This window comes from Trachypithecus francoisi, unplaced genomic scaffold, assembly GCF_009764315.1.
Source record: "Trachypithecus francoisi isolate TF-2019V2 unplaced genomic scaffold, Tfra_2.0 Lachesis_group0, whole genome shotgun sequence".
NCBI lineage: Eukaryota > Metazoa > Chordata > Mammalia > Primates > Cercopithecidae > Trachypithecus > Trachypithecus francoisi.
In genome coordinates this window covers 193,877,069-193,900,210 of record NW_022681453.1, presented here as the reverse complement: position 1 = coordinate 193,900,210, position 23,142 = coordinate 193,877,069, and the positions used below count along the sequence as shown (strand labels likewise).

Here is a 23,142-nt window from a genome sequence, read left to right as displayed (position 1 = left end):
TTGGCCAGGCTGGTCATGAACTCCTAACCTCAGATGATCCACCTGCCTTGCCTCTCAAAGTGCTGGGATTGCAAGTGTGAGCCACCGCGCTTGGCCTGTTTTTTTTTTTTTTTTTTTGAGACAGGGTTTCTTTCTGTCTGTGGCACAGGCTAGAGTAGAGCACAGTGGTATGATCACAGCTCACTGTAGCCTCAAACTCCTGGGCTCAGGGGATCCTCCTGCCTCAGCCTCCTGGGTAGCTAGGACTACAGGCATGTGCCACCATGCACAGCTAATTTTTTTTTTTTTTCTTTGAGACAGAGTCTCACTTTGTTGCCCAGGCTGGAGTGCAGTGGCACAATCTCAGCTCACTGCAACCTCTGCCTCCTGGGTTCAAGCCATTCTCCTACCTCAGCCTCCCAAGTAGCTGGGATTACAGGTGCCCACCACCACCACGCCTGGTTAATTTTTTTTTATTTTTAGTAGAGACGGGGTTTCACCATCTTGGCCAGGCTGGTTTCAAACTCCTGACCTTGTGATCCCACCTCGGCTTCCCGAAGTGCTGGGATTACAGGCGTCAGCCACCACGCCAGGCCAGTTTTTTTTTTTTAATTGTTTTGTAGAGATGGGATCTCACCTTCTTGCCCAGGATGGTCTCAAACCGGTGATCCTCCTGCCCAAGCTTCCCAAAATGTTGCATTGCAGTTGTTAGCCAACATGCCCAGCTGTGCGTTTCTTTTACAGCATGTATTCAGTTTTTCATGTATTCATTCATCGGGTGTTGTTGGGTGCGTGTCCCGTTCCAGGCACTGTTCTAGGTACTTGTGAACAGCAGGGAACGGAACAAGTTTCTGCCTTCGTGGAGCTTAAGTTCTGGGGTTGCGGGGAAGGTATAGGAGATAGATTTTTTTTTTTTTTTTTTTTTTGAGACGGAGTCTCGCTCTGTCACCCAGGCTGGAGTGCTGTGGCCGGATCTCAGCTCACTGCAAGCTCCGCCTCCCGGGTTCACGCCATTCTCCTGCCTCAGCCTCCCGGGTAGCTGGGGCTACAGGCGCCGCCACCTCGCCCGGCTAGTTTTTTGTAGTTTTTAGTAGAGACGGGGTTTCACCGTGTTAGCCAGGATGGTTTCGATCTCCTGACCTCGTGATCCGCCCGTCTCGGCCTCCCAAAGTGCTGGGATTACAGGCTTGAGCCACCGCGCCCGGCAGGAGATAGATTTTTAACAAATAAATAAATATAAAGCGAGTGAGATTGTGATCAGTTCTACAGAGAGAAGTAAAGCAGGCTGAGGAGATAGGAAGTGTGTGGTTGTCAGTGTGGGGAGTTGTTAGCCGTGCTGCGTAGGTGGTCAGGGAAGGCTCCAGGGATAAGGTGCCATTTGCGCAGAGCCTGAAGGACGTGAGGGAGCCACAGCCATCTGGGCGAGACTCCGTCTGAGGCCACTGCAAGTGTGCAGGTCTCAGGCTGGAGTGTGCTGTGCATGTTTGAGCAAGTAACTGTCCTGTTAACTTGTTTGTCGTCTCTCTGTCTCCCTCCTGGAAGGTAATCTCCAGAAGGCAGAGATCTTACCTCCCTTCATCTATTGAGGTTTACGGGAACCCCATAGATGCCATCCTTATTTCTGGCCTGAGTTGGAAGTGATAGAGCGGGCAAGCAGCCTCTTAACCTGGGACACACGAACTGGAGGGACTTCTGGAGGCACAGATAGCTCTGGCAGCTGCTCGCCTCCCTGCAGGGAGGGGCAGGTTCTGCACAGGTAGATTCCAGAGAAGAGAAAGAGAGGTGGGGCCGGGGCTGACTTGCTTCCCAAACTCGCCGGTCAGGTCAGTCCCTCCTCCTGCCTTAAGGAGGAGTTAGTGTACAAGGAGGGGAGGAGGATGGGTTGGGGAGCAAGAGGCCGGGGTGTTTGTCCAGGAGAGCATTCTCCATATAAAAGCACAGTGGACGGGGTGCTTCCTCTTTCTCCCGTGGACACTATAGTCTCAGCACTGTTTCTGGCACAATCTGTGTTCTCAGTAAGTATTTATAGTAGACTGACTAATAACTATAGTGATGAAACCCAGGATATCTTAGAAGAGTTGTCAGTGATCTGCCCCTTTTCTCTCAAATCTCAGCCTCTTTCAGAGCCTGAGACTGGGTTGCTCCATTTCCTGGTGACAAATTAGGAGGAAGAAGGAAACTGCACATCCCCCGCAATCCTCGGCTGTTTTCTGTCACCATAAAAATACCTGAGCCTGGGTAATTCAGAAAAGAAAGATATTTATTTAACTTGAGGTTTTGGAGACTGGCAAGTCCAAGAGCATGGTGGCAGCTTCTGGGGAGGGAAGCAGAGGCATGCGGAAGGGGCACAGCGTGAGGGGCACCTGGCTTTATAACAGCTACTCTTGGCAACTCATCCAGTGCCGTGAGTGAGTGAGAACTCCCTCCCTCCCAAGAGAAGTGACCCAGGCCTGGGAGACTGGCGTGAATCCCTCTTAATGACTTCATCAGCTCCGAAAAGCCTCACCTCCCAGCAGCATCACCGGGGATCACATTTCCAACCCGTGAATTCCGGGGGACACCCTTTAAACCTCAGCAGCCACTTACAGGTGACTGTTGGCTTCCAGGAGGAGCACGTGCCAAGGACTGGGAGTGACCGGACGAATGTTAAAGTACAGTAGGGGATTCTCAGTTTCTTTGAGTGCAAGAGCAAACCTGTGAGTGACTTGGAAAAGTTGAATCCCTTAGCTCCTAGGTGGGGCTTGAGAGAAGCCTGGATGTGAAGACCTTGACCTTGATGCTGGCTGTCTCATTGATGAAGCTAATGACAAACAGGTGACCCTGGAAATGCATCAGATTTTCCAGCTTGTCACAGCAGCAGGCACCTTGCACCTGAATGAAACTTTTGAATAAGTTATGAGGGTCTGGAAAAGAGGTGATCAAAGGTACATGTCCTGAAGGGAGAGGCGCTTTGAAAAGATAGGCCGACATTTTATATGGCAGTGTTCAGAGAACAGTGCATATTTTATCAAATGCATTTAACAGTGGCTTTCTTTTAAATTGTAATATACTCATGAAAACAACTATAGTAGTTTGTGTACCAATGTATGTTTCTTCTGGAAAACTTTATAATTATGGATCTATGGGGAATAACTTTGTATAGTATTGTATCAAACACAATAAACTCTGGAGAAGCCCACAAGTATGTGTTGAAATTATTAGGCAAAGCCTTGGGGTGATGATATAGATGAAATATACTGATAGATGGGGATGTATAAAATCTGCTGGGGCCTCAGTGCACGGATTAACTGTTCCAGCTTTGGGCATCAGTCATTCCTCATGACTTCCTGACTGTTCCTTGTTCCTATAGGCCATATTTTAAAAAGATACATAATTACTTTTTTTTGCAATAAAGATTGAAATGTAATTCATGTACCATAAAGCTCACTCATTTAACATATACAATCCAGTGGTTTTTAGTATATTCCCAAGGTTGTACAACTATGACCACTGATTCTAGAACACTTGTCACCTCACCAACCCTGTATCCATTAGCGTCACTCTCCATCCTCCTGTTTCCCCTGTCCTTAGAGACTACAAATCAGCTTGCTGTCTCTATAAATGTGTCTATTCTGAATATTTACTACAAATGAACTCATTAATATGTGGTCTTTTGTGTCTGGCTTCTTTTACTTAGGCTAGTGTTTTTAGGGTTCACGTTGTAGCATTGCATTAATACTTCATCTTTTTTATGGTTGGATACTGTTCCATCGTATGGATAATTATGCCACATCATCCATTCATCAGTTGATGAACATTTGGGTTCTTGCCACTTTGAGGCTGTTATGAATAATACTGCTGTGAACATTTACTTAGAAGTTTTTGTTGGCCGGGCGTGGTGACTGATGCCTGTAGTCCCAGCACTTTGGGAGGCTGAGGTGGGCGGATCACAAGGTCAGGAGATCGAGACCATCCTGGGTCACACAGTGAAACCCCGTCTCTACTAAAAATACAAAAAAAATTAGCCGGGCGCGGTGGCGGGCGCCTGTAGTCCCAGCTACTCGGGAGGCTGAGGCAGGAGAATGGCGTGAACCCAGGAGGCGGAGCTTGCAGTGAGCCAAGATTGTGCCACTGCACCCCAGCCTGGGCGACAGAGTGAGACTCTGTCTCAAAAAAAAAAAAAAAAGTTTTTGTGTGGACATGTTTTCACATCACTGGGGCATAACCTAGGAGTAGAATGGTGAACTCTGTTTAACCTTTTGAGGAACTGCCAAACTCAGTCGCTATACCATTTTACATTCCCACCAGCAGTATATGGGGGTTCTGGTTTCTCCACATCCTCACCAGCACTTGGAATCATCCATCTTTTCAATTACGGCTATTCTAGTGGGTGTGAAGTGGTGTCTCATTTTAGTTTTGGGCTGCATTTCCCTAATGACAAGTGATGAGATGATTACATGTTGCTAAGGACAACTACATACATGTATTTGGTATTTTAAAAATATGTTTACCAAAATGCATTTTATTTAAAAAAAAAAACAAAAAAACCAGTTACCTTGACTTTCCCCTTTGAGTAGCTGGGATTACACAGCCGTGCGCCACCATGCCCGGCTTAATTCTTGTATTTTTAGTAGAGACAGGGTTTTACCATGTTGGCCAGGCTGGGCTCGAACTCCTGACTTCAAGTGATCCGACTGCCTTGGCCTCCTCCCAAAATGCTGCGATTACAGGCATAAGCCACCGCGCCCGGCCTGTTGAGGCCTTTAGAATGTATACAAGTGCAGACGCCTCACTTGAGCTTGGCTGAGGTTGGAGAAAGAGGTGTGGAATCCCTGAGGCTGAGAGCAGGTGGCTTACGGAGCTCCCAGAGCAGCAGGAGGCACTTCAGGACCACGCTAGCAGCTGTGCCAAGGGGCTGTGGGTGTGGGGATGAGGGCTGGGCTGTAACCCAGCTCACAATCTGTCATCCGCCTGCTGATGACGCCCCAGATAAATCCATTCCATCTGAAGCAAAACTGCGCTTGCTGGGAGTGCAACTTCCCTCTCACTCTGCTTCAGGGAGCATTGCAGGTTCACCAAACGTCGGAACAGGAAGGCAGCTCTGGGCTCAGTGTCCCTCCCCCAGCTGATACACTGGGCCAGAAAGGGGCAGTGCCACACCGAGCTGCCTTTAGAAACAGCCGACCCCTCCTCTGCTGTTCGAGGGAGATGTTAGCAGCAGCCCGGTCTTTTTCGGAAGGGTGGGTTGAGAGGCAGCCCACCCTAATACCCACAGTGGAGGTGGGAGGGCCTGTCGTCTTCACCTGTCCCAGGGGGCTTCGCCTCCCTGTCTCCTCCTGGATCTGTCTCGCTCGGGACGGAGGATGCAGTCCGACCTCCAGGACGTAGAATCCGCTCAGTGTCCGGGGCTGGCTTTCCAGCTGCCCTGTGCCCGAGGCTGCGCAGCGGGGTCAGTGTTGCGGGACCTGGATGGGGGCTGCGGTGCAGGCACAGGTTTTGTCCTGTGCTCCGCGATGAGTGCTGGAGGCCCTCCGCGGCCGCGGTCGGCGCGAGACCCCCAGGCCTGCAGACCCGAGGGGCCGCGGGCGTCCAGCGTTGGGCGGAACTGGCCCCCCCTCCGCGGCGCCGTCTCTCCCCGGCCCGGGCCGACACACGTGTCGTGTGCAGTGCCCCGCGCGGCCGCTTGGGGGCGCCGCTGTATCGCGTCTGTGCGTCCGACCCCCGGGCTGCGAGGTGCGCACGGCTGCAGCCCCGAAGCCCGAGGCTCCCGCGGGCGGTATTTTTTCCTTCCTCGAGCCCCGCCCTCCCTTGTTGTTTCGAAAGCTCTGAAATGAAAGGCAGTCAGCAGGACTGTGGCGGGCGGTCATTTCCTTCCTGGGCTGCTGGTAAACCGGCTTTGATGAACCCTTTGGACGAGGCGGGGCCGAGCCGCTGGGACGGGCGATCCGATCCGCCGCAGAGTCGGAGGGAGGATGCATGGGCAGGCCCCTCGCACCTGCCTGGTCCTCCCCGGGGCCCAGCCACATCCCTTCCAGTCCGCCTGGTCCCCGTCACAGCCGGCACACCCGGCGGGCCTCCGAGCCAGTGTGGGAAACGGGTCTGCGGGAGCTGCGTGCTGGGGGTGGTCCCTCTGTATCCTGGCGCCGGTGGGGAGTTTGGCAAAGACCCGAGGCTGCCAGAGGCCGGCTCCGGGGGGCGCCCTGGTGCTGGGTCTGTCCCTGGCGCTGGCCTGGAGCCCGGCGTCCTTCATTGAGGGAGGGACTCGGATGCCACCTTACAGGCCTGTCCCACGCGACTGCCCTTGCGATGAGATGAGGGCTTCCCAGGCCTGCTCCCGGGGCGGGAGGCCTCTCCCTGGGACGAGCCCCACTGCCTGCTTGCTGGAAGGGCCGCCTGGCAGGGCCCGAAGGCCTCCCTGCGGCCCTTCCTCACACCCTTCCCCACACCCTTCCCATCCAGGGCTTTTGTCTTTCGCCCTGGGGCCACTCACACCGTCCTGTGAGTTGTGGAGGACAAGTCAAGATGACCAGGGCAACATCACGCCCCACGCCTTACCCGCAGGCCACAGGGACCTTGACTTCAGGGCTCTGACCCCAAGAGGCAACTCCAACTACTTGCCTGTTCTGAGCAGTGGAGCCAGGCCTCATCAGCTGGCAGAAAGCCTGCTGTTAAGTTAATGTGTTTTAAATTAAAGCCATTTGTTTTATTTATTAGGGCTATGACTGCTAAGCAGCCCTCATTAAGCCATCCTCTGCTGGTGGGACTAGTCTCCCAGAGGCCGGCCCCTGCTGCCCTGCTCAGTTCTAGCCTGGGGATAGTACAGGTGTGCTGCTTAGATAACAGATGAAATGAGACAGCTCTCGGCCTGGCACATGGCAGGTGCTTGGTCAACGGTGGCTGCTAATCATGGTACCAGAATAGGTGTGTTGGGAGATGACACCCTGCTGTCATCACTCTAGAAAGCACATACCTGTTTATTCACCGTGCTGGTATCTCCCCGGCCAGGTAAGTATGATACCGTTGATTCAGTTGGAGGGCAGTGCAGCTAGCTTGCAAAACAGCTTTCTGCCCAGGTTTCTGTCCGGTGTCCCTGTGTTCTTACAAGTCTTCAGTTCTCAACTACTGTGTTTTTTCTTCTCTGACACTCCTCCCGCCCCCACCTCTTGGCAGTATATTGTTTGAGTCTCTGTGAAAGCATGGGACACCTTCGCCTTATTTGATGTTCAGGGGCATCTGCACTTTCTCTTTCCTGCTGGAAGGAAGAGGCTCGTCTTCATCACACCGCTTCCTCACGAGCCCTGCCTGGCCCTGGGCAGAGGCTCTGCAATGTGAGCCGGCCTGTGCCCCGGAGTGGGAGCTGCTGCTTGTCAGGATCGTGAAGCCTTTGTAGTCTTGTGTAGATGACAGTCGCCTCTGTGAACGTTCCTTAGTTTCTCGAAGGTTCCAATTCAAATTTGTTGATAGTAAACGGTGCACAATTACACAATTTTTGATCAAATTTTGATGTGTTGTTTCTCTCTTAATGATTTTGGATTTGTTTTCTTGGTCTGATTGCACACACTAATTGTTTATAGTCATTTTTGGGCATCAGCCAAGTGTAAGCTGTAAATGACTTAAAAAGGCCGGGCCTCTGTGGAGACGCTCATGGATCCATATAGCCCCACATAGTCCCAGAGCCCGCTCCTATGCCTGGCCGCCACGCTGCCCCCCTGAGTGGGGTCTCTGGCCTCACCCTCTGTGGCTCTTGCCTCACTGAAGGCTGTGAGGTGGCCCTGCTTTTGCCAGAGCGTCACAGCCCAGCAGCCCAGCATGTGAGCTCTGTGTGGCCACTCAAGTGGCCAGGCTCCCTGAGTCCTGGTCGGGGTGGGGTTCTGCAGGGGCTTCGTAGGCTCAGCAGGTGGATTTGTCGGTCTGAAAAACCTGCCCAAGATCAGGCACAGTGCAGGCTTTGCTTAGGGTGCCCTTGGCCACCGGCTGTCTAGAGGGTAGGAAGACACAGGGCCGAGGGTTCTGGGTGTGCCGGGGCTGCTTTGTGAGGATAGAGAGGCTGGCTGGGGGCAGGGAGCTTGGAGGATACGCATCCAGGATACATGGGTAGGATGGGACCTGCCTACCTTAGATATGAGGGAACTCAGGCAGCTGGAGCCACAGACTGGCTCTGTCCTCCTTCCCTGGCAGGAGAGTCATGACCATAAGATGGGGCAGAGGGGAGCAGCTGGGGTGGGGCGGCCTGACTGGGTGAGTGTGTGGCTCTCTGGGTTGGCAGAGTCAGCGGCAGCCAGGACTGCGGAGTGGGAGCCACAGAGAGAGCTAGGGGGCCTGTGCCGGCCCAGCCAGGAAGTACCTGGCTGCCATGGTGATCCACCTGGCTGGACTGCCTGGGGTTGCGGTGTGCCCCGGCCACTTCCCATCTCTGGGACTTTGCTCAGGGGCTTCTTCCCCAGATCACCCATTCCTCCTGTCTTCATCTGATTAACTCGCCCTTCCTGATGAAGCTCAGATGGTGCCAGTTATGTGGGGACCACCTCTCACCTCCACCCTGGTGAGCCCCTTTGCCCTGGCTCCTGCCAAGCTGACACTGGCCCTTCTGCCAGCTGCTGGGGGGTGAGGGCTGTGCCTTATTTCATTCTCCAGGACATAGTGGCGCAGGGCCTGGCGTGGGTAAGACTGCATAGGCTCGCACACTGGAGGAGCTGGATGCCAGCACGGTGGGCAGTGGGGTGTGAGTGCAGCCCTGGAAGGCCAGGTTGGGATGGCTGGGCACCAATGCCCGTCAGATGTCCTGTGCACATGCTGCTCAGACATACAGGACCTGGCGTCCTTGGCTGCCTACAGAGGCCTCAAGCTTGTAAAGGAAGCTTCTGGTCCGTCTTGTCGTGGGTTCTCCTGCAGAAAGTCATCCGGCCTGAGACTAGCTATGAAGCATCAGCGGTGTTTTGGGTTTTGGAACTGACCCCCTTGCATTACCATGAAGAAATGCTGGTGCTGGCCCTTGGGAGGTCCAAGGGGCTTCACTTGTCTCCCTCACCTGAGAGCCTTGGGGAGGTTGCTTGGTCTGCCTAGAGCCCCGGCTGGCAGGCAGTGCCCTGGGCAAGCTCTTCAGCCTGCACCTGCCCCTGGGCGCTCACTTCAGCTGGAGTGTGGTGGACAAAGTCCTGCCCAAATGTTACTGATCCTGAGTTCTGGGTCTTCCTCTGACCCTAGCTTCCATTGGCAAAGCCTTCTGGTGTCTTTGCCTCAGTTTCTCATCCATAAGCGGGGTGGGGATGCTCTGGCTCTGAGTAACAGTCTGTTCTCTTCTGGTGGGTGTAGACAGTCTGTTCTCTTCCGGTGCGTGTAGACAGTCTGTTCTCTCCCGGTGGGTGTAGACAGTCTGTTCTCTTCGGGTGTGTGTAGACAGTGCTGGGGGCTCATAGAGCGCATGCCCTTTCCAGAGCCTGTCCTGAATGTGCAGGGGAGAGGCTGCGGGGCATGAGGAGGCTGCTCTTCCCCTCTTTCTGGGATAATCCCTGGAATGACCGTGGGCGAGGCTTCCGTGCTGACTTTCCTTCCGTCCTCTGGGAGGTACTGGTTCGTTTCTCGGGCCCTGCCCTGTGTGGGGCGCACCTCAGACCTGCGGAGCATGAGGGTGAGGGGCGTGGAATGCCCAGAGCTGTCTCAGGTTTATCATCACCGTCAGTGAGCCACAGTTGCCACCATCGCGGGGGCCCCTAGGTGTCAGGCACCGTGCTGGATCCTGCTTTTCCTCCCTCATTTAACCTTGGAGCAGTCAGGCCGGTGAGGGGCAGCCAGTCCCCCAGGAAGAGGCTGCACAGAGGAGCGTGCTCGGAGCCATGCCCAGAGTCCGGCCTGCTGATTCTTTAGCACTCTGCCTGATGCCTGTTGATTTTGGCAGTTCATTCTTGTCCCTCCAGAGCCAGGAGTGCTTTGTGAGAACTGGGGCCCACCAGAAGGCTTTCCACAGTGCCCTGTGCCTGCTGCTGGCTGGTCTCTTCCACTGGTCAGCCGGGTGGCACAGAACAGGGGAATCCCAGGGCTGCCTGGGGTGGACCTTCCCTCCCTCCTCCAGGAGCTGCCCATAGAACAGCAGGGAGCCTCTTTCTAGGAGGTGGGATTTACAGGCTGTGATGTTTGAGCCCCATCTCCCTCATTTAGCTGCAGAAGAGGTCTGGGTTGGAGGGAGTCCAGTCTCTGGTCCTGGAGTTGAGTCTATTCATGTTATCCATGAGAAAACGGGGGCCCAGAGAGGCCAAGCAACTTGCTCAGGGCCACACAGCTGCTCAGTGGACAAGGGAGACTGGGAGCAGCTCTCCTGTGCCCTCTTGGTTCCCTGCACGGCGGGCTCCCTGCCTGCCTTCCCTTGTGTTCGGAAGCCAGTTCCGCATTGTGCTTGCTCTGTGCGCTGTTTTGTCTTCTGTTTTGGCTCTTAGCCTGTCACAGTTTTTGGATCTCACCCACTTGTGACTCCCTGCAGTCGCCTGTGTTTTGTGGACAATGAAAGCCTTTGCTCCACGCCCACCAGAAGGAAGCTTGGCGGCCTCCTCAGCTGCAGGCCCATAGTCACGGCTCCCTCCATCCCGTCGCCTGGCCCTGCTCATCTCATTCGAAGTTGAGTCCCCAGCCGATTCGGCCCTGCCCGGGGCTGAGCCTGTGGGTGTGATCCAGCCATGTGGGATGGGGAACCCCGCCGCTGTCTCCCGCCTGGTCCTGCGCTCCTGCAGCTCCAGTCCTGCCTTGACTGTCACAGGGATCTGCAGGCCGGGGCAGTGGCTCCCTGTTGGGCGAGCATGGTACTCGGAAACTGCCTGTTCTGCTGGTTTAGCCTGACTGAAGCTCCTTGCTGAGGGACGGCATTCCCTCTGCAAACCTATGGCCTTATGGGTCTTTCTGATGCTGCTGTTATCCCCTGCTCTGTCTGCGGTGCTGGTGACTTTCCCAGCCTGGGGCGGTGGGGTTAGGGTCCGAGTCTGACTTCTTTCTCCTTCCTGTGCAGCTGGTGTGGGAATGGGTGTGCGTCTCTTGAATGAGTATGGTGTTGGCTGCAGACGGGCCACTTTAGATTCTGGCTGTACCTCATCTTTCTGGGAGGTGGGGGGTAGTTGTTTATATTCTCTGAACCACTTCCTGTCTGCAGCAGAGGCCCAGTCATATCACCTGCCCCAAAACATTGGTGTGGGGGCGGCATTAAGTGACTGAATGTGCATAGCACACCTGTTTGTGTTTGATGCGTGCTGGGCGGGCCCTTGGGCACTGCCCTGGCCCCGTGAAGGTCCTGCAGGTCTGTGTCCCGCCCTTGGTGGCTGTGCCCAGCGTTAGCATGCCACCTCATGGTCCTGCTCAGTGGCTCACCTGCTCACCCTGTGTCACGTCCCAGCCTGGCGCAGGTGGCGCCCCCTGAATCCGGGCCGTGCGCGCCTGTTCCCTGGATGCCCAGGTTTGAGATGCTTGGGTTTGCCTTGGGAAACAAAAGAGCAGGTTTGGCACAGAGATCCCGCAAACGACAGACTTAATTATGCCCTGTGGACGTGCTGAGCAAGAGTGAGAGGGTGACTGAGCCTGCAGAGGGCTCCGTGCGACGCCATGTGGCCCCCAGTTTCCTCCCAGTGGAAAAGGAACGAGCTTCCAGCTCAGCGAATGGCTTCCCAGAAGCAGATGGCACCTTGGAAATCAACTCGCCGGGCTTTGAGCCTGCGTCCTGTGGTTGGGAGTGTGGGTGGCGTGTTGTTTCTGCTGCTGACCCCAGTTTCAGGGCAAGTGTAACCTGTGGTCAGTGCAGGGTGGGGCTTTGGTCCCAGGCCCTGGGCTGAGGCCCTGGAGAACCTGCGAGGCGTGGGCAGTCACTGCTGATGTCTGCGCCATGGCCAGAGTCTCCGAGTCCTGATGGCCCACGGGGGCCTGATTTATGGGAGTCTTTGGGGGACTTGTTCCAGCCTGGAAATACGAGGGAAATCTTACCACCCTGGTGGGGGGTGCTCCCTGGTGCAGAGCTGGGCATTGGGCACCCCTGTGGTTTGTCTGAGGGCACCGTTTCCCTCTGGCATTACCCTTTAAAGCTTGCTTCAGGGAAGAGCGATTGGCTGCATTGTTGAATTTGCTGAGCAGCATTTGCGGAGGATGTAAACCGCCAGGTAGGCTGGCCCTGCTTGCCGGTCTCTTTTCTGGGCTCACCGAATGGCTTTTGCTTTGATCAGAAATGTGAACAGGCCGGGCGCAGTGGTTCACGCCTGTAATCCTAGAACTTTGGGAGGCCGAGGCCGGTGGATCACCTGAGGTCAGGAGTTCCAGACCAGCCTGACCAACATAGTGAAACCCCGTCTCTACTAAAAATACAAAAATTAGCCGGGTGTGGTGGTGCGCGCCTGTAATCCCAGCTACTCGAGAGGCTGAGGCAGGAGAATTGCCTGAACCCAGCAGGCAGAGGTTGCGGTGAGCTGAGATCACAACACTGCACTGCAGCTTGGGAGACAAGAACTCCTTCTCAAAAAAGAAAAAAAAAAAAAAGTGAAATGTGAACAGTTGAAGTTTTTAGAACTGATGTGGCTCTCAGAGACTTGGGAGATATTTTAAGGCAAATGCAAAATGAAAACATTTCCTTTACTTAAGGCTGTGTAGGCTGTGTCTTAAGCAGTGGCCTTGGGAAATGAAACGTGGTCTTGCAGTTTAGCCCCTGATTTCTGGAGCTGTTGACATCTGAGCCTTTTCCTGTGACATGTGCGGCATCTGGACCTGATTTGTGGGAGTCTTTGGGGGATTTGTTCCAGCCTGGAAATATGAGAGGGAAATCTCACTGCCTCAGGAGAGGAGGCAGCTCAGGACAGCCTTCCCTGGGCCCTGCGGAGAGGGAGGGTCTGAGAACAGGGCAGGAGAAAGTGCTTGGAGAAAAGCGGGCAGCTGGGGTGCGGTGCCTGGACCCCACGGAGAGCCTTTTGTGACTTTCTTCTCCAGGCAGCGGAAAGCTGTAAATCTCATTCCACAACCGTCTTCATTTTCCCATGTTCCCTTGAGCCCTTGTCTCTTGGGGCCTAGTTTGGATCGAGCAGGGGAATGTTGCTCTCTACTCACTGCACTGAATAGGGGACCCACCTGTGGTGGCGAATGCCATCAACGCCTCCCCGTCTCGCTGCCCTGTCTCCGGCTTATTGTTCCTATCGCTGTAGCATAAGTTATGGTCATATTTCTTTTGTAACCTGAGCTGTGAGTTTCTGGTTTTTCACACAATAAATAACACCACAGTGAATCTCTCTCTCTGTGTGTGTGTGCCCATGGTTTTTTTTTCTTCTTTTGAATTGTTCCCTGGAACCTTCCTTGATTCTTCACAAGAAACACTTCCCAGTCCTATGTGGTCCTGTTCCCACAGATTAACACGTGGAGATCCGGTCAGGCTGCTCCTCAGCCGCCACTCTCCTGCCTCTTCATTATGAAGAGTTTTTCCTGCTAATTTATATCACACAACCCCACTTTCCGCCTCTCATGATATAATTTATTTTTTAGATGTTAAAAATTTTAGTTCTGGAACAAGCCAAAACAGAAAAATGAAAAAAAAAAAAAAGTGACAGATACTTTTGTTTCTACTGTGTTAAACAGGTGCTAACATTTTTCTCTATTTGCTTAAGATTCTTTTTTTAAGGAAATAAAATATTATAGACGTGGCTAAAGCTCACTGTAGTTCTTCTGTATCCTACTCCCTCTATTTACTGTCACAAGAAGTCGGTGTGTTTTGTGCAATTTGTATGTTTTCTTTTACCACGTGTGTATGTATGCATAAAATATCTATGTATTACTGCTTTGTATGTTTCCAGCAGTTATGTAAACACTCTCGTATATCCATTTGTCATTTCATTGTGAGTATGAGATTTCATAGCATTGTGATTGTGAGATTTATCTTTGCTGATACATGGAAGTCTCGCCCGGTCATTTTAATTGCTGCGTAGTATTTTATTGTGGGCGGACCTCCGTTTACTCGTTTGCCGTCTGAGAGATGGCTGGGCGGTTCCCCTGTTTTGTCACCCCCACTATGGTGAGCACCCAGGCACACATGTGCATCTGCAGATGTGCTTGAGGCTCTCCAGGGCCACGCCTGGAAGGGGCTGCTGGGTGCTGGGGGTGCGTGCATCTTCTGCTTTGCAGGACCCTGGTGAGCTCCCCTCCAGGTGGCTCTTCCCCTTCCCATTCCGCGTTCTCCCGAGCACTTGGCGGAGACTCCCTTTTATTGGTGTGGGTCCTGCTGCGTTTGAGGCAGGAGGTAGAGGCTTGGGGGCAACTTTGGGAATAGAATGGGAGGGAAATTTTGAGAGCAGACCTGAGTGGCTCCTTCGTGCCACCTCAGACTTCCTGGTTGTGCAGACACTTGGGCCAGCCCTCCGAGAGCGTTCAGAGTCTCTGTGGAGGGTAGAGAGGAGGGTGCCTCCAGCTGCAGGCGGAGCAGCCCCTCACTGAAGTCTGGACCCGGTACTCAGCACAGCTTCACAGGGATCTGTCCTGGCCTCGCTCCCCTCACGGGCAGGTGCAGGGCTGTATGAGAAGGACCCGGGGCCTGGTTTCTGGGCTGGCTCCTCTAGGGACCTGCTGCATAACCTGTGGATAGCCCCTTTCCACCTGGTTGGGCCCCGCCTTTCCTGTCAGAAACACATGGGGTCACATCAGTGATTTGGGTGACTGCTTAGCTCTACCCATATTGGTCACCCACTTGATTTTTGCAGTTAGCAAGTGGTCTCTGCTTTCCTAACCATGGTCTGCTAGGCCTGAGCCTTGGGGAGCCAGCAGGTGCGGTGGTGGTGGGGACCTGCCCACAGTGCAGCAGGGGCCTGGCGCAAGGGTGACTTGGCTGTCTCCTTCCTGTGGCTGTGCTCAGTGAGATGGTCTGTGCTTTCATGTAGCTTGAGGGAGTCCTCAGACCCCAGGGCCATCTGGCCAGGGCACATTTATGCTGACAGAGGGAAGCCTAGGTTGGCCCTTGTGGGTCATTCACAAAAGCCAGAGGCAAACGAGTGCTGCTTTGAGATGAGCATTTTTTTTGTTTGTTTTTTGTTTTTGAGACGGAGTCTCGCTCTATCATCCAGGCTGGAGTACAGTGGCGCGATCTTGGCTCACTGCAAGCTCTGCCTCCCGGGTTCACACCATTCTCCTGCCTCAGCCTCCCAAGTAGCCGGGACTACAGGCACCCGCCACCATGCCCAGCTAATTTTTTGTATTTTTAGTAGAGACGGGGTTTCACCGTGTTAGCCAGGATGGTCTCGATCTTCTGACCTCGTGATCCACCTGCCTCGGCCTCCCAAAGTGCTGGGATTACAGGCGTGAGCCACCGCTCCTGGCCTGAGATGAGCATTTTTAAGATCCGTGTAATCCCATCCAGTACTGCTGCTCTCTGAAGCCATCATTCAGCCTGGGCATCTACTATGTGCTGGGTGCTGTCCTGGGAACTTGGGTGTATCACTGAACAGAAGAGACAGAACAGGTGAAAAGTCCCTGCCTTGTAGCACTCATATCCTGGCAGGAAGAGGACTAAATGAGCTCTTAAAAATGTCTAGTTTGCTGCCCGGGAGGCACTGCAGTAGGGGTTCATAAAGGGTTAGGTTTCTTTTCATTTCTTTGTTCCATGAAAAGCAGATGAATAAATCATACAGGCCGGGCGCGGTGGCTCAAGCCTGTATCCCAGCACTTTGGGAGGCCGAGACGGCGGATCACAAGGTCAGGAGATCGAGACCATCCTGGCTAACACGGTGAAACCCCGTCTCTACTAAAATACAAAAAAACTAGCCGGGCGAGGTGGCGGCGCCTGTAGTCCCAGCTACTCGGGAGGCTGAGGCAGGAGAATGGCGTAAACCCGGGAGGCGGAGCTTGCAGTGAGCTGAGATCCGGCCACTGCACTCCAGTCCGGGCGACAGAGCGAGACTCCGCCTCAAAAAAAAAAAAAAAAAAAAAAAAAAAAAAATCATACAGTAAGTTAGCAGGTGAGTACGTTATACTGTGTGTCGGCAGGAGAAGAGGATCAGGAGTATGCGGGTGGTTGCAGTTTGTTTTTTGAGATGGAGTTGCACTCTTGTTGCCCAGACTGGAGTGCAGTGACGTGATCTCTGCTCACTGCAACCTCTGCCTCCTGGGTTCAAGTGATTCTCCTGCCTCAGCCTCCCAAGTAGCTGGAATTAAAGGCATGTGCCACCACGCCCAGCTTATTTTTGTATTTTTTAGTAGAGACAGGGTTTCTCCATGTTGGTCAGGCTCGTCTCGAACTCCCGACCTCAGGTGATTCATCCGCCTTGGCCTCCCAAAGTGCTGGGATTACAGGCGTGAGCCGCCGCGCCTGGCCAGTTGCAGTTTTTAATTGGATGGTCAGGGAAGCTGTCACTGAAAGGTGGCATTGAGTGAAGACCTGAAGGAAGGAGCTGGCTGGGCAGCCCTGGCAAGGAGCATCCGGGCAGCAGGCGTGAGGGGCTGCTGCGTCAGAGGTTCAGCACAGTGGCCTGGGCGAGCACAGTGGGCATCCGTGCCAGAGCTAGCAGGAAGAGGGCAGCTCCCAGCCTGCATCGGAGTGAGGATTCCAGCTTTGACTGGCTCAGAGGAGGAGGGCTCTGGCCTCCGTGTGGAGAGTAGAATGAGGAGCCATCACCCTGGTCCCAGGGAGAGAGGATGGTGCTGGGCCCGGGGAAGCTGTGGTGGTGGTGAGCGGCGGAGGGTTCTGGATCCGTCAGGAAAGGGCCGTTACTAGGTCGGGATGTTGAGGTTTTCCCCACTGGAGTTTATTTATGCGTGGACTTGAAGTATGTGGCATCAAGAGGGCTGGAGACCACACGTTTACCTCTTTTCACAGCGCTTGGGTTTGTAGTGAGCAGGCTCAGTGGGAGCTGTGCCCCTTAATGAAGGAGTCAAATAGGACAAGTGAAGCAAGGGCAACCCTGGTTCCGGAAAGGTTGAGTGTATTCTGGAATCAGCGAGACCTGGGCTGAAATCTGGGCTTTGGCCATCGACCAAGTCACTTTGGGCAGGGGCCTTCCCCTCTCTGGCCACAGCTGCCTCCTTTCCACGGGGCATGGTGATGGCGAGGATGAGATGAGCTCATGTCTGTCTACGTTGCTGCCTGACACGTTTCCTTTCTTTGTGATCCCATGAAGAGCAGGTGCCAGTGTGCCATGTGCCTGTTATGTGCCATGCGCCTGGTGTGAGCCATGTGCCCGTCGTGTGCTGATGTGAGCCGTATGCACTCTGATGTGAGCCGTATGCCTGTTTTATACGGCGTGGTGCTGCTTAGAGAAGTGCCGGATCCTGAACATTGACTGGTGGGTGTAACCTTTTGAGGTTACAGGAAGGGATTTAGTGAGAGGCTTTAGATGAGACATTAGGTGAATTAGGTGAGTGGGTTCTGACGTCAGGCGGGGAAATCAGCGTGTTGAACTCCTCCTGGCTGCTGGTGCCGCGTTTGGCCTTTTAAACACAGTGTCTCAGCCACAGAAGGAGGAATCGGATGTGAGCAGTGCATCTAAAATTCCGTCTGCGTGTTTCCTTTGTGCATTTTCCCAGTGTCCTAGAGCTGTCTGCAGTATTACCTACTTAATGTATATTTTGACTCCTGTATTAGTCCATTTTCACACTGCTGATAAAGACATGCCCGAGACTGGGTAATTTATACAGGAAAAAGGGGTTTGTTTTTTAGAGGTGGAGTCTCGCTCTGTTCCCCAGGCTGGAGTACAGTGGCGCGATCTTGGCTCACTGCAATCTCCTTCCTCTGAGTTCAAGCGATTCTCCTGCCGCAGCCTCCCGAGTAGCTGGGATTACAGGTGCCAGCCACTATGCTCAGCTAATTTTTGTATTTTCTTAGTAGAGACGGCATTTCACCATGTTGGCCAGGCTGGTCTCAGAGTCCTGACCTCAGGTGATCCGTCCGCCTTGGCCTCCCAAAGTGCTGGGATTACAGGCGTGAGCCGCTGCGCCTGGCCAAGGAAAAAGGGCATTTTAATGACTTACAGTTCCTCGTGGCTGGGGAAGTCTCAGAATCATAGTGGAAGATGAGGAGCGAGTCACGTCTTACATTGGATGGCAGCAGGCAAAAAAAGAGGGGAAACTCCCGTCTTCTGTTGTGTTGTTGTTGTGCAGGGAAACTCCTTAAAGAACCATCAGATCTCATGAGACTCACTCACTATCACAGGAACTGCGTGGGAAAGACCTGCCCGCACGATTCAGTTACCTCCCGCAGGGTCCCTCCCACAACGTGTGGGAGTTCAAGATGAGATTTGGGTGGGGACACAGCCAAACCATATCAACTCCTTTTCCTTCTTCTTTTCTCCTTAGCTCCTCCTGAGGTAGTATCTGTTGAAATCAAAGTTCTAAAGCGTTTTTCTTAGTACTTTGCACAACAATATAAGCCTGTAAATATTGAAGTGGTTGGTCCGTGTGCCTGCAGGACTCCCTTTTGCACCCCTCTGGATGTGTGTGTACCAATCTCAGGGAGCACTGGACGAGGGGCTTTGTGAAACCCAGGAGAGCAGGCAGCCTCGGAAAGCGGCTGAGAAGGTTTGGCTGTGTCCGGACCCAAATCTCACCGGAAATTCTAGTCCACACGTGTCAGAGGAAGGGCGGTGATTGGATCGTGGGGGCGGGACTTCCTCCCTGCTCTTCTCGCGAGTCAGTGAGCGCTCAGGACATCTGCTGTTGGAAAGTGTGTAGCGCTTCCGCCTTCTCTCTCTTGTCCTGCTGCACCCTCTGCCATGTGTCCCGTCCGCCATGATTGTGCGTTTCCTGAGGCCTCCCCAGCCATGCAGAATCGTGAGTCCATCAAACCTCTTTTTCTTATAAATCACCAAGTCTTGGGTAGTTCTTTACAGCAGTGTGAGAACAGACTAATACAGCAGCTGAGCCTGCCCTGGAGTTGGAGGGTTTGAGCCTGGCAGGGCTGTCTGGGGATCATGGCTCTCCTCCTTGGGCTCCAGCTGTGTCCCCAACCCAGAGAACCGGGAGGGAGGTGGGGGGCCAGTCGGAACTGGGGCTCTGTGCCAGTTTCAAGAGAGGCGCCCTAGAGGAGGCTGTGCACAGGGTGGGGTGTGGGGGATGGGGACGAGCCTCGCGGCCCAGGCCACCTTCCTGCCTGCGCGACAGAAGCAGGAATCTGGCTCGGTGCCTCCCTTTGGGTGTTACTCATGGTAAAACTGCAGTGTTCTTTGGAGGTCATAGGTCATGGGATGGAAGGACAAATCGAGGAATTTGGCAAAGAAGTCCCCACAGCCCCCAAGTGGTCGGCTTGGTGAATATGTGGACTGTGTCCGCCCACCCTCAGATTTCACAGTGAAATCCTGGAACTGCCATTTGCTCTCTTCTCCCATCTCATCTCCTTCCTCTCTTTCCCTCGCTGTCATACCTCTTCCCCTCCTTTTTATGGGGTGGAACGTGCTATTTTGTAGAAAAACGGCTTCTACTGTCAGGAAAATGTAGTATTAAATGTGAAAAAACATGATTTATAGAAAAGGCGAATTAAGGGATGTTTCTACCCACTGTGCAAGGATTATTTCCAAAAAGTTCGCTAAAAGTATTCTCTAGTGAGTGCCAAAAACAGGTGGTGAGTGACTCCGTGCGTTTGTTTTGACAAATGCCTGCTCAGTGTGGAGAGACGGAAATTGGGACCAGGAGGCTGGAGCGGCAGGTGCCGAGTGGCGAGTGGCGCTGGGGAGGGTGCGCCACGCTCCCGAGGCCGGGCTGGGAGTCTGGGACTGGCTCTCCGACTGTGGCTGTGGGGGCTGGATAGTCTGTGTTAAAGAAATCATGGATTTATGCTTGTGGAACCTCTCAGGGTGTGTCACGGTGTCTGGAAGGCCGTGTGGCCACATTCTAACGTCACTGTTGGCTGGTCTCGAACACACAGAGTCCAGAGGATAGCACAGACCCCTGCTTGCCCCCACCTCTCCTCTGGAGCTGCCTTGTGGTTTATTCCTCATCAGCCTGGAGGAGTGTCCGGGGCTCACCCCCTCTGCCTCTGCTCACTCCTCAATCCTCTCAACGCGTTTCTTTTCATCTTTCCCCTGAGTCTTGCTCTCCCTCCAGGGACATGGCTCCATCCTGCTGGTTTGCCATAGTTCCTCATGGTCATCCTGGAAATTCATCTGGAAGGCCCGGGTGTTTGAAGGTCCACAAGGTGCTATACCTACAAGACAGACAAACTCTGTATTACTATGCTAACACGGTCTTCGTCCCTGTATCCGCTTGCCAAAGACCCTCTTGCCATTGGAGGTGAGGAAGACATGAGCAGGGTGAAGGGAAGGAGAACTGGTCTGGCCACACTGGGGACAGAGAGGGCACTGGATCCTTTACCCGGGTCTTCTTTCTTACAGTCATGACAGCCTTGTCTTCCTGGAGACCGATGCTTGATTGTTGCTCTGTTAGGAGCACCTGGGTCCAAAGCAAATTGAGATTTTGAAAGAGAAAAGGGGTTGATTGTAGCCATTTATCCTCTCTTCATTACAGGCAAGAAAAAACCTGGTGAACCACAAGTGTGCTAGATGGAGAAGGATGAGAATAAATGTGAAGAGAATAAATCAGCAGGTGTGTGTGTGGTTGTGTTGTCTTCTGTATTAGACCATTTTTGCGTTGCTATAAAGAGATACCCGAGATTGTCTAATTTATTTTAAAAAGAGGTGTAATTGGCTCGCGGTTCTGCAGGCCGTAGAGAAGGGTGGTGCCAGCATGTGCTTCTGGGGAGGGCCTTCGGAAGCTTCCGATCATGGTGGAAGGTGAAGGGGAAGCAGGCACGTCACAGGGTGAGAGCAGGGGCAGGACAGAGTGGAAGCGGGTGGAGGTGCCACACACTTCTACAACCAGATCTGCCGTGAACCGCCTGCGCGAGAGCTAACTTACCTCCAAGGGGAAGGTGCTAAGCCATTCATGAAGGATCCATACCTCCCACCAGGCCCCGTGTCCAGCATTGTGGATCACATTCAACGTGAGATTTGGAGGGGAGACACGTATCATCCTCTCTGCCTCTTCCCGCTCCCACGTGAGGCAAATACCCATGGTTCCTTCAGTCGCGCCTCGAATTAAGTGGTTTCTGGACCGCTTGCCTCCTTGGGACGCTCTAGAACAGGTGTGTCCACTCTTTTGGCTTCCTGGGGCCACATTGGAAGAAGGCGAATTGTGCCGGGCGCCGTGGCTCACGCCTGTAATCCCAGCACTTTGGGAGGCCGAGGTGGGCCGATCACTTGCAGGAGTTCAAGACCAGCCTGGCCAATATGGTGAAACCCCCCTCTACTAAAAATACAAAATTAGCCGGGTGTGGTGGCACATGCCTGTAATCCCGGCTACTCAGGAGGCTGAGGCAGGAGAATCGCTTGAACCCAGGAGGCAGAGATTGTGGTGAGCCGAAATCATGCCACTGCACTCCAGCCTGGGTGACAGAGCGAGACTCCGTCTCAAAAAAAAAAAAAGAATTATCTTGGGCCACACATAAAATACACTAACACTAATGATAGCTGAACTAAAAAAAGAAAATTGCAAAAAACTCATACGTTGGGCCACATTCAAAGCCAGACTAGGCCTGAGTTGGACAAGCTTGCTCCAGAATTTGCCCATTGTCCTCCTGCAATGTGACTCAAGAACCAAACCCAACCAGTACCCTGGGGCCATCTGACAGGGATTGAGTAGAATGGGGTCATGTGTCACCTTCTTTCTCAGAGTGCCTAGGGGCCACCTACAGTAGAACCACTTGGGAGTGGTGTTTTTTTTTTTTTTTGAGACAGAATTTAGCTCTTGTTGCGCAGGCTGGAGTGCAGTGGCATGATCTCGGCTCACTGCAACCTCTGCCTCCCAGGTTCAAGCGATTCTCCTGCCTCAGCCTCCCGGGTAGCTGGGATTACAGGTGCCTGCCATCACACCCAGCTAATTTTGTATTTTTAGTAGGGGGTGGGGGTCTCTCCATGTTGGTCAGGCTGGTCTCGAACTGGTGACCTCAGGTGATCCGCCCACCTCGGCCTCTCAGAGTGCTGGGATTATAGGCGTGAGCCCCCGCGCCTGGCTGGGAGTGGTTTTTAAATGAAGACTCCTGTGCCTCACTGCCAACCCTGACTCAGAACCTCTGTGCTCAGGACCCTGGAATCTGTGTTTTAGTAAGTCTCCCCAGCAAGAGCCCACATGCACATGCGGCAGAGCTGGAGACCCCAGACCCAGAGCTGCCCTCCTGGTAGTGTGGGTGAAGCTCGCAGGCTTGCTGGAGACACGCCGCCCTGGTGACAGGTGACGTTTCATCACCCCCTGTCCAGTGGGCCGGTGTCTTTGCATTACATTTGCTCCTACCCTGCCCTGGTCCTATCAAGGTTTTGGACAACTGGAACTGGAATAGGGCCCGTCTCTGCTGACACGATGGCAATCTTGCGGGAGTCCCAGAACGTTCATTGCAGATTGGTTACCTAGAAACTAGCGACTGTCCAGTAAGCGCGAGGTGGAGATGAGGGTGAGGAGGTAGCAGGTCAGCGTAACGATTGGACGTTGTGCCGTGAGGACAGTGGGGAGGAGGAGCTGCCGCTTTTGAACTGTCAGTAAAGTAGGTTGTGAGAATGGATATTGGACATGGCTTTAGAAATTAGCTGGGCAGGCTACTTTTCCCCTCTTCAGCTGTTTGTGGTACTGCCTGGCAAAATTAAATTATTAGTACCTCCAGGACATCCTGCAAGAGTGATAATTGTCACGTGAGGGAGGGGCCCGGCCTGCGCTTCTGTCTTTTTCTTTCCTCATAAAAGCTGCACATCCATGATGACTGTTACCTTTTCCATTTAAAGCTAATCAAATTCAGAGCGTTTCCCACTTACCCTTGGAGACCTTTGTTCTCAAAGGGACCTCAAGTCACTGGTGGGGACAACAGGCAGCCGCTGAGAACGACAGTGTTTCCAAGACCTGTTAGTGACCAAGCAAAGAGAGATCAATAGACCTGTGGCTCTGCCCATCTATCACTCAATTATCTGTCTGTCGCTCCAGGAAAACCTCATTTAAGAAAACACCTTTGATATCATTTCAGACATAAAATTTAGATTCGGGCACAGCTATTCTGAAGTAGTAATACAGGAGTTATTAAGAAATACTTTTTAGGCAGATAGTTCAGGTAAAGGTTCTCGGTGGAAATTTTCTTATAGTAAGAAACAACCAGGCCAGGCGCAGTGGCTTAAGCCTGTAATCCCGGCACTTTGGGAGGCCGAGACGGGCGGATCACGAGATCAG

General features: G+C 53.3%; 1 protein-coding gene across 5 annotated transcripts in view; it reads left to right on the top strand.

The window, feature by feature from the left end:
• XXYLT1 (xyloside xylosyltransferase 1) overlaps positions 1-23,142 on the top strand; it is a 200,537-nt gene that overhangs the window by 5,979 nt on the left and 171,416 nt on the right. The window contains exons 1-3 of one of the 5 annotated variants that reach the window (XM_033213107.1): positions 18,588-18,714; positions 19,984-20,169; positions 20,404-20,481. The exons of 1 other annotated variant lie outside the window; for it this stretch is intronic. In XM_033213107.1, the coding sequence (XP_033068998.1) occupies positions 20,449-20,481 (33 nt within the window). In that variant the 5' untranslated portion in view covers positions 18,588-18,714; positions 19,984-20,169; positions 20,404-20,448. Of the gene's footprint in view, positions 1-18,571; positions 18,715-19,983; positions 20,170-20,270; positions 20,482-23,142 lie in introns of those variants that run through there. 3 more of the 5 variants (XM_033213105.1, XM_033213103.1, XM_033213104.1) reach the window with 3 other exon arrangements.